Consider the following 10,417-nt stretch of genomic DNA (forward strand, 5'->3'; position numbering starts at 1 on the left):
CTAAGTCAGCCTCAGGTCTAGCCTGGTCTAAGACAGCCTTCTGCCAGAACTGTTGCAGTTATCTTCCTCCTCGGTTTCTCTGCTTCCCCCTTGGCCCTCCACACACAAGATCTGCCATGGGAGTGTCCTTGAGATCCAGGAAGATGTCTCTCCTCATAGCTCAAAATCCTCCAGTGGCCGGGTGTGATGGTGCACTCCTGCAACCCTCCTGCTCAGGAGGCAGAGGCAGAAGGATCACGAGTGAGGTTAAGGAGCCTGAGCTACACAATGAATCCAAACCGGGACTTATGCTGTAAGACCCCGACTCAAAGAAACGAAACAGAAGAAACCTTCAACGGCTTCTCATGCCAGTTGGAATAAGATCCCCCCTCCTCTTGTGAATTTATAGAGCTTTTATATTACCCGCTTCCTGCCTTGATAGTATGCCAATTCCCTTCTTCCCTCACCCCATTTCATGTCTGGCTTTCCTTGCTCCCCCTTTTTCTCACATTGCATACCTTATCATATGCTGTCCCATGTCCATGGGACACACTGTTCCCACTGCTTGCTAGTTATCTCCAGCCAGCGTGGTCCTCAGCCTCAGTGTGGTCCTCAGCCTCAGCTTGGGGCTTAACTCCTCGGCTGGAGTCAATTCCACATCTCTGCATGGATTCCTTGCTTCCTACACATCCCTATTTAACATTTGTGCCTGTCACAAATGGTGCCGGGCAGGGCAGGACTTGTGCCTGAATCTGCCCCACGACCCAGCACACAGTTCAAATTTTAACAGGCAGGTTTATGAATGGTGCACTCTGGCGCCCCCTCAAGGTGGGAGTGGGTGTTTCCTAGCTGGCACTGAGCCAGCCCTCCCATTTGCTAGCTCCCATTGCCCAAGGCCTATGCCTTCACTTGCTGATATCCTCACAGGATCTTAGCTACTCAAGAATAAAAAAATGACAAAGGACCCCAGGATGCTGCAGAACTGGGGAGCCGGGAGCCAGGTGCCTCGTTTCCATGGTTAATGGTGGACATTTTGAAGGTCTCAAGTTCCACCATGAAAATAGGTTCTGCCATCTCACCAGAACATTCTTTGTACCAAACAGAGAGAATTCCGGTTTAGTCTCGGCCTGTCTTCACCCTGAGCCTAACATCATCTTACCTCAGGTGACTGACAGGCCCCACCTGGACCTGCCATCAGCGAAGCTACTTGCATAGGGGATGCTATTCTTGCTATCGACCCCATTCCTGGACTGCTAATGAGGTCTGGCCTTTTCCATGCCCAGTGTCTGATCCTATAAACTTCCAGGACACTTGTGTGAGGGGGCCTGGGGCAGTGACACAGTGGGGACCAGCTCAGGAAAGACATGAGGCTAAGTGCTCTGACTCACCCTGAACCAGGGCTCAGTCCCTGTCCACACTCATATGGGCTAGATCGATTCAATGTGGCACCACTCCCCCGACCAGCACTGTAACCTTTCCCCTAGTAAACACAGCAGCCTCTTGGGACATATTTCACCTTCTCCTCTGTCTGCAGCTGTCAAAATCTTTCTGTCTGTACCTTAGAGACCGAAACCCCAGTAGTTTGTTCGATCTTGCGACCGCTCCCAGATTCTTTTTTTGGGGGAACGGGTCTCACGCTGAAGCTTCGGCCTTTGAATTAGTGATCTCTTGCCTCAGTTTCCTGAGGTCTGAGGATTATCGGTGTGAGACACGCTGCCTGCAAAGCCCTGCTTTCTATCCTCGGCTCCAACCTCTATCCATTTCTCTTCCCCTCTAGCCATCCCCTGGTCCCTCATCGGCAGAGTCCCACCCTGACCACAGAGCATGCTTCTCAGCTGCGCTCCTGCTCAGGTCCTGAGCCAGGGCAGCCTGGAGGACTTTCCCCTGGCCAGAGCCCAGAGCCTCACTCTGGATATTCCCCTCTCATGGTCTTTGAGCACTGTAATCCATCCGCTCACTTTGCTGAATGGCTGTGTCATCCACTCTTCTCTTCCAATGCTTCCCTGGTTGAAGTTGGTCCTGACCCACCCATACCCCTACCTACGTTGGCTTCCCATTGATTCCCTGCTTCTGGTTCACCTTCCTCAAGCAGCACTAGAAAGATCTTCCTAAAGCCCAAACCTAACTGACCCCACCACCTCCTTAGTCCCCAGGCCTGAAATTCTCCATGGCTAGCCATCACCGCCAGGCCATAGTCTGAGCACCTCACTGTACCACAGCAAGCCAGGGCCTGCTAATAATCAGTCCTTGTTCATGCTATGCCCTCCACCTGGAACCTTCCCTTCTGACACGCTACTTAGATTACATCTCTCCTCTTCCAGGAAGCCTTCCCTAAACTATGCTTCAGGCTGAGCCAGGTACCTCTTCTGGGGACAGACAATCCCCTAGGCTTCCCTCAAGTCTGTATTCTGGAGTATGGCTGTCTGAAGACATGTTTCCCACTGGAGTGAGGGCAGGGCAGCTTGGGCCACTGATTTCCCAGCACAAATCACAGCACAGCTCAGTCCCCAGAAAGTCTGTCGCCTGCATGGATGGCTATAGATGACTATCCTCAACTCCTCTGCAGAGACCCCAAGCTGAACTATAGGAAGTGCCTTCCTCATGAGAGGTTCACCAACCTACCCCATACCCTCCACAGCGCCCCTCAGTCCCCACAGACAGAGACAAGGGCAATGGCACAGCCCAAGCTTAGAAAAATAGGACTTTCTTGTTGTGCCCCAGTGCCCCCGACACCCTCCCCATCAGAGTTTTAAAAACCGTGAGCAATTTGGTGAGTCTGAGGCCGGGTCCCAAGGGGTGTCCCTGGGGCCAGAGGAACCATAGAGGTGGGCCCTTGGCTAGGGTCCTGCAGGTTCGTGACTGGGCCCCCAGGGCTCACAGTCCAATTGGACCACAGTATGGGCCTTGGGTGCAGCAGGCTCAGGGGCAGGCGCACTGGGCACAGGCCCGAGGGCTCCGTTGGTCTGGGAGCAAACGCTGCTGACAGGTGCCGCGGCCTTGGCCTTGCCGGGCGGCTGGCCTCCGTGCACCTTGTAGCGTAGAAGCAGCACGAAGATGAAGACCAGAACGGAAGCGACGATGACACCTCCCAGTGCGATGATCATGGTGCCGCCCAGGAAGGGTGCGTGCGGTGCAGCACAAGGCCGAAGTGCGGGCTCCGTGGAGAACCGAGCGCAGCCCACTGGCCGCGTGGCTGTCAGCCCGGTGGCACTGTCCTCAAAGACCGCGAGCACACACAGATCATAGGTGCGGCCTGACGCCAGGTCGGTCAGCAGGAAGGAGCGACTGTCCGCTGGGATCATCCTGGGGGGAGGGGCGACAGGTGGGGTCAGGACTGTGGTCACCCAGGACCCACTCTCCAACCACCCTCGCCCTGTGCCTCTCTCCAGCTAAGTTCTCTGCAGTCCGGCTGCCCCATTGCATCCCAGTTCCGTCTAAGCAGCACCCTGACCTGTTTTGCTTGGCTAACACCTAGCATGTTGGTCCAGCGGGCTAGCCAACTTCATTCTCTCACCCAAGTTCCCTAGTTTGCGCACCTATGGATCCCACACCCTCTTTCCGAGATTTACTCTCTAAGCCTTTGAAGGAGTCCCTAACATCCCTCAGGGCCCCTTTTGGCACCCAGGCTCCTTCCCCGTTCATCCTCGTCCTCAGCGCAGCACCAAAGCTCTCCAGTTCACTGCTTCGCTTTACTCTAACCCTGTCTGATTCCTGCCCCGTGCCAGGCTGTCTCCCTGTGACTCCTGTTTCGTTTTTTTTTTAAATTTGCTTTATGCCCTTGAGGTGGGGGCACCATTCCGGGACTACTGCAACGCCAGGTCAATGAGTGTTGTAGATACAGCAAGCTGCTGTTCCATTTCCCAGCTCCAAAAGTCCTCGGTTAGAGGACATATCAGGTAAGAGCGGATACTACACTCCATCTTAGCCACAGGGCAGGGAAGTGATTGCCTGTTTGTTTGAAGACAGGTCCTCACCGAGCTTAGCCAAGGTTGGCCTTGGACTCCTGATGACCCTCCCTGCAACCACAACTGTAGGTGTCAAAGCCGTGTACCCCATGCCTAGCGTGTGGCAGCTGGACCCCATTGCCCTAACCACTGCTCCCCACTACCTCTGTTGCCTGCTTTCCTTCCAGCTCGCCAGTGAGTTTCCCCACAGCCCAGTACCTCCTTCTCATCACCAACTCTGTAGTGTTTCTGGTGAGCCCTTGAGAATATCCATCTCAGATTCGCTTCCCTCTACGGCCTCACTTCTCTCCAGGTCCGTCTCTTCGTTCTCTTTTAGCTCCATTTCCTGGTTCCTGTTTAGCCTTCCCTTTGTGTATGTGGTACCTGTGTGTGCATGTGTGTGCATGCATGTGCCTGCATGTCTGTGTGCAGGTGTGTGTGTGTGTGTGTGTGTGTGTGTGTGTGTGTGTGTGTGTGTGTGTGGTGTGTGTTGAGCCAGGCTTTGGCTATGTAGCTCCCAGGCGGACCTGGAACTCTCAATCCCCTGCCTCAAGTCTCTCCAGGGCTGAGACTAAGGTCTGAGCCACTACAGTTTCAGTTTTCTCTGCCTTTCCCACCCAGTTCCACACATTCCTTTCATCTTGGGGTGCCCTGTAGGAGACTGGGCTAGTTTTAGAGTCTGTTTTACTCCTACACTGCTTTAGGGAGAGCAACACAAGGCCACCCATAATGACCTGTGGCAGGGTGGCTGTTCCCAGACTGTCCGGCTCCCCACCAGGCAAAGGGGCCTGCCCCCCATGCAATCTCCTAAATAGTGTTTCAAAAAAGGAGTGGAGAAGCCACATGAGGTGGCCCGTGGACGGGGAGGTGAAGGCAGGAGGGCTCAGGGTTCAGTCGTCCTTGGCTTATAGGGCCAGTTTGAGGCCAGCCAGGACTACATGAGCTCTAGTCTTAAAAAAAAAAAAAAAAAAAAAAAAATGGAAGCGGGAAAGGGAGGAAAGGAGACAGAGGGAGGGGAGTAGGATTGAGAAGATGGAATCTAGACATATGGCCAGGGAAGGGGGAGGGTGGAATCCCGGCACTGGGTTTGCAAGGTGGAAGGTTACCATCAGCTTGGGACTGTACTCTTGGCCCAGCCTGGCATTGAGGACAGAGAGTCACCCACAGCTGCCTATACAAGGTCAGACTTTGGTGGGGAGTGTCAGCCACTGCCATTTCTACCCACTTGTGGTGACAGCAGATGGACAGAAGCTACATTGACTGCCCTTTCAGAGTGTGTAAACTCCAGGCTTTGTGTTTGCAGCCATGGGGGGATGACAGGAGCGCCAGACTGGGCATTTCTGCCCACATAGCTCACTAGGTTGCTGCTTGTTCAGTTTTTTTGTTTGTTTGTTTTTTTGTTTGTTTTTGAGACAGACTCCAGGATGTCCCTGAACTTGCTATCATCCTGTCTCAACCTCTTGAGAGCTGGGAAGACAGACAGCCATGCACTGACACATCTGACCTAGCTTAGATTTGATTTAGCAAACCAAAAATTAGGATGTTACTCTAACCAGAACTTTGACCGGTAGGGCTCATACTACACGAACCCAAGACCTAATCTCTATTTAACCTCCTACCCCCAATTTCCCACTTAACCTTCGTCCTTCTTTCCCCTGCCTACCTCGTTTGGCTTTTTCTGCTGTCTGTGTAAATTTCTGCCCATTCTTCCCGCCCCTTCTTTCTCTCTCTTTCTCCTCCCCTACCCTAGGGAATGTTTACTATAAATGGCCAGCTTCAAACTGCCTATGTAGATCAGGCTAGCCCTGAACTTGTCACAACCCTGACTCAACCTCTTCCGGATCCCTATTGTAGCCTCCCGTGAAAAGCTAAACTTCCTGATAAAATTTGTTTTTAACCTCCCATAACCTCATTACCTTTCTCTTCCATGAGCCCTGGGCTTAACCCCAGGGCTGCCCGCTTGCTATTGTAGCACGCTATCTGCGGCTAACCATTAACTTTTTATTCATTTGGCCTGATTTTTTCCCCCTGGCTGCCTGATTTCTTTGTATGTTTGTTACCATTTATTTTCTCAGTCTTGTTTCTTTCTTCTTCTGCAGCCTGATTTTTTTTTTTAAAGCTCATTGTCCTTGGTTGAGCTGTGTTAACCTGCTGTCTGGTTGATTTAGTCTCCTCGGCTCAACTGCCCTTACCACATCTGCCCTATATTTCTTTTACCCCTTTCAGCCCAACCATGGTTATCACTGGTGCCTGATTTCCTTTGCCTTCACTTTCTGATTTCCTTTGGAACCTACAGTGTTTTTTCCTTGTAGTGGTTCACAAGGGGTGTTCCTGGGTAGATACAATACCCTCTGCCCCACCTCTCACCACCCCCCCACCCCCACTGCCAGGCCCCTGCACCTGTAGACAAGGATGTCATCGGCCGAGCTGTTGTACTGGATCTGGTACATGCGGATGCCTGGGACCGGCCGTTGATCTGGCCACTGGACAAGAGCTGCTGTGGCCCCGTGCTCAGTCACTTGGACACCACGGTCGGTAGGGGCCACGGTGTCTGCCACTTTGGCGGAGGCCGAAGCCGCAGAGGGCGGGGTGAGGGCATCGGGTTCCCCGTCCCGCGGGGGGTCACAGCTGGTGCTATTGGCTAGCTGGGGAGGTGGAGGGGGACCCACGGTCAGCTCAACAGCGGCAGTGGCCTCGCCAGCGGCATTGGCTGCAATGCAAGTGAAAGTGCCACCATCTTCTGGCTCAGTGACCAGTAGCTCCAGGGTCCCGTTAGGAAAGGCACGAGCTCGGCTGGAGTTTCCCAGCAGCCGACCTTGGGGTGATACCCAACGCACTCGTGGCTCTGGGTCCCCTACTGCCCGGCATCGCAGGGCAGCTGGCCGACCTGCGGGCACTGCCAGGGGAGGTGAGCGGTGGGTCACCACGGGTGGCTCACACACAAACTCCTCCTCACCCACTGCCCAGAAGTAGCGGCCCCCCAGGGCAGGTGGCGAGGCACAGGCCTCGAGGTCGTCCTCCCGAGCCAGGCGTCGCAGCCACACCAGCTCACAGTTGCAATGGAGGGGGTTTCCCCCAAAGGCCAGCACCAGAGCAGAGGCTGGTGAGCCTCGAGGCCGGGCAAGCAGTGGCAGACGGGAGAAGAGTGGGTCAGGAGGAATGGTGGTTAGGCGGTTGGAGGTCATGTCCAGTCGTGCCAACTTGTGCAGGCGGGAAAAGGCTCCAGCGGGTACCGAAGCCAGCAAATTGTGGTCAAGGCCCAATGTGTTGACGTTGCCCAGGCGACCCAAAGCCTCCCAGGGCAGCTGCTCAAGGTTATTATAAGAGAGATCGAGGTCCTCCAGGGTCTCGGCACAGTCGTCTAGGGCACCAGCTGCCAGGGCTGCTAGCTGGTTGTTGCTCAGGATGAGGTGGCGCAAGTTGACTAAGCCTCGAAGCTGACCCTCGCCCAGCGAGGTCAGTCTATTGCCATCTAGGTGCAGGGCACGCAGGGCACGTAGGTCGGCGAAGGCGCCAGCTGCCACGTGGCGGATAGTGTTTCTAGACAAGCTCAGATGCAGCAGGCCGGTCATGTTGGCCAGGTCTCGTCGACGGACTGCCGCGATGAAGTTGTCTGCCAGGCGCAGCTCTGCCGCGCGGCGATCCAGTGATGGTGGTACGAACAGAAGGCCCGCCCCTGGGCACAACACGCTTAGGGGCAGTGACTGGGTCTGGCAGCGGCAACGGCGGGGACAGGGGCTGGATGTGGCCGGCTGGGGTGGAGATGAGGCAGGGGCCAGCGGTAGCAGGCAAAGGAGTAGTGGAAGGACGGCCATCGCGGGCAGGGGTGGCCTGTAGAAAAGAAGGACAGTGTTAGGGCCAGAAACCAGGAGAGATGGTCATAATATGCTCAGAGAGGTAGGAATGGTGGTGGGTGGGGTGTCAGGGATGCGTCATGAAGGTAGAGAGAGTCAAGCATGAGCCATGATGGTCAGAAAGCTGGCTAGAGATGGGCACAGGTGGGCAGAGGCTAGGACAGATGGTCAAGGTGGAGAGAAAGTAAGCAAGGTGGAGAGACACAGCCACAGAGGAGAGGCAGGCAGTTGGCAAGAATTATCAATCAGCAGAGGCCAGGCGTGACTAAAGAGGGAAACTGAGCAAAGAGGGGGTAGCAAGTCGGAGTAGTCCTTTTAGGTCTGTCCAGACAAAGAGAGGCAAAAGAGTTTTGACCTAGTCAAAAGCCAGTAAGAAAGCCAGAGAGAGGGGAAAGGACAGATATATCAGAGTCAGCAGGGAACCAGAACAACTGGTCAGAGAAAAGCCTATGGAGAGAGGTGGAGCAGGGGTGGAAAGGCAGCCGAGGTGGAAATGGACAGAGCTAGCTAGCCTGGTGGGGGTAGACCAGGAGTTAGTGCAGGGTAGGAGGGAGAGAAGAGAGAAGGTGGGAGGTGGACAGAGGAAATGGCAGGAGAGGAGGGGAGCTAGGAGGAGACCGGACAGATGTTAGATATCACAGACTCAGCCTAGGAGTCAGGAGTGGGCAAAGGTTGAGAAAGCCAGTGGATCCGAGAGAGACACACAGACAGAAGTGTCAGTGAGAGACTGTGGGCAGATGTGACTGCCCACAGCAGGACAATGGACATAGGTGTCAAGGCGGCTCAGAGAGCAGAGCAGAAACTGTCTTTGTGAGGAGAGGTGGAGACAGGGGGCCAGAGAGGATGCTGAGATGGCCAGACGGTCAGAAGCCAGACCAGCAGTGACATAGAGATCTAGGATCTCATCAAGGGGCACAGAGAGGGGCAGAGCCAGGGCCACGTGTCCAGAGAGTGTTGGAGACACACTCATGGGACAATGAAAATGGTTTAGAATGCCACAGGGCACCTGGTACTTACCCACTTCCACCTGTAGCCCAAGAAACCCCACCCCCACCCAAGTCCCTTCCCACCACGAGTGTCCCTCAATGGCCTTACCTGAACTGGAAGCCACCCCAGGGAGCAGAGTCCTCAGGCTCCAAGGGGGTGAGGTCAGAACTCTGGAGGGGGCATCTGGTCAAACCTTCCTTGTCCTCAGGGCCTCTGGGAAGGAACAGTCTTGTCCGAGGTACAGTCTAAGGTTATGAAGTTTCCAAACTTGATTCTTGGGGTCCCAGACCACTAAAACTGGGCCTCTAGCGTCCACTTTTAGAGACCAAGGCCCCAGTGGTTCTTTAGCATCAGGCTCTCTCAGGGCCAGGCTTGAGGTACCAAACAGCCAGATGGGGAATTTTAGGGTCTGAATCCCAAGTCCAGTCCTGGCATCTGAAATTGGGATTCTGTTCAGATACTAGGGTGCTGAGTCAAGACCTGGAGGTCTCTAGCCCCAGATTTCAGCACTCGGGTCTGCAGCAAGGACTTCGGGCCCCTCAGAATCCCACAGTTCAGATCTTGGAATTGAAGGCCTAAATCCCAGGGCTTATTTCTCAAAATAGTGGGGTCTCAGGTATAGATTTGGGAATTTGCTCCCAGGTGTCAACGCATCAGCCAGATAATTCAGAGTTCAGCTCCAAATTTGGGGGCTTAGATACCAAATCTTGGGGGTCCCAGGTCCAAATATTGGGGTCCATGCTCCAAAATCTCGGGGCTCGGTTTCCAAATCTTGGGGTCCCAGGGACGGATGTCGGGATTCCAGCCCCAGATATTGAGGTTCAAGGTCCGACTCTTATGGTTCCATGGCAGGAGCTCAGGGTGCTGATCCCAAATCAAGGTCCCACGCTCGGGGGTTTCAGAATATCTGGATCCGATCGCCGGCTGCAAGCGCCCCCGATATCGGGGTGCCGGCCCAGGGTCTCGGGCAGCAATGGCGCGGCTGGGTTCGTGGCCCGCCGAGGAGACTGCCCCAGAAAGAGAGGGTCTGCTGTGGCGGGTAGGGGGGCAGCCGGGCAGCTCTAGGGCCAGGGTGGGGCGAGGCCTGGGCGCGGACAGACGGACAGACAGACAGGGCCACGCGGGGACCCGGGCATCGCAACGCAGGTGGGGGCGCAGGGGGGAGGGGTCGCGCTCAGAGACCCCTCCCCCGCCGGGGCCGGGGCGGGGGCCGGGCGGGGGCCGGGCAGGCGGGCCGGGTCCGGGTGCTCCCGCGGCCTCCTCGCCGGGAACCCAGGACCGTGCGCGTGCCCGCGCTTAAAGGCGCAGGCCTCGCGCGCGCCCGCACTTAAAGGCGTAGGCAGCCCCCTCCTCCATCCTCCCTCCTCCCTCCTCTCAAAGACGCGCCCCTAGCACCACCTACCATGGAGACGCCCTGGAGCTGCTGGGAATAAGAATATTCCTGAATAAAGACAGACACTGAGGCAGAGACACAAGAGCTAGAACCGATGAGATACTAAAAGGATAGATAGGCTTAGAAAGAGAGAGGGGAGTAGAAATAAATTGAAGGAGAGAGGTGAATACACAGAGACAGTGAGAGACTCAGAAATAGAGATGAGGAGCAAGGACAAGTCAGAGGCATGCTATCCACCTCTCCATCTCTCTCCTCTCTCT

At 55.3% G+C, this 10,417-nt stretch overlaps 1 protein-coding gene and 1 pseudogene across 1 annotated transcript; both read right to left on the bottom strand.

The window, feature by feature from the left end:
• Nucleotides 1-2,667: 2,667 nt before the first annotated feature.
• On the bottom strand, nt 2,668-10,051 carry Lrfn3 (leucine rich repeat and fibronectin type III domain containing 3). The gene is made up of 3 exons (XM_031386062.1): nt 8,873-10,051; nt 6,324-7,754; nt 2,668-3,282 (listed from the first exon to the last, which is right to left on the bottom strand). Exons 2-3 carry the CDS (start codon nt 7,736-7,738, stop codon nt 2,817-2,819), a joined length of 1,881 nt encoding a protein of 626 aa, XP_031241922.1. The 5' UTR covers nt 7,739-7,754; nt 8,873-10,051; the 3' UTR covers nt 2,668-2,816.
• Nucleotides 3,762-3,924, bottom strand: LOC116104143 (annotated as a pseudogene).
• Nucleotides 10,052-10,417: the final 366 nt, after the last annotated feature.

This window comes from Mastomys coucha, unplaced genomic scaffold (assembly GCF_008632895.1).
Source record: "Mastomys coucha isolate ucsf_1 unplaced genomic scaffold, UCSF_Mcou_1 pScaffold21, whole genome shotgun sequence".
Lineage (NCBI taxonomy): Eukaryota > Metazoa > Chordata > Mammalia > Rodentia > Muridae > Mastomys > Mastomys coucha.

Excerpts from the sequence above, each read along its gene's own strand:
- Lrfn3 (XM_031386062.1), bottom strand. The coding sequence starts at position 7,738 with ATGGCCGTCCTTCCACTACTCCTTTGCCTGCTACCGCTGGCCCCTGCC. Across the intron at positions 3,283-6,323 it reads GATGACATCCTTGTCTACAG|GATGATCCCAGCGGACAGTC; the intron begins GTGCAGGGGCCT and ends CCCTCCCCCCAG.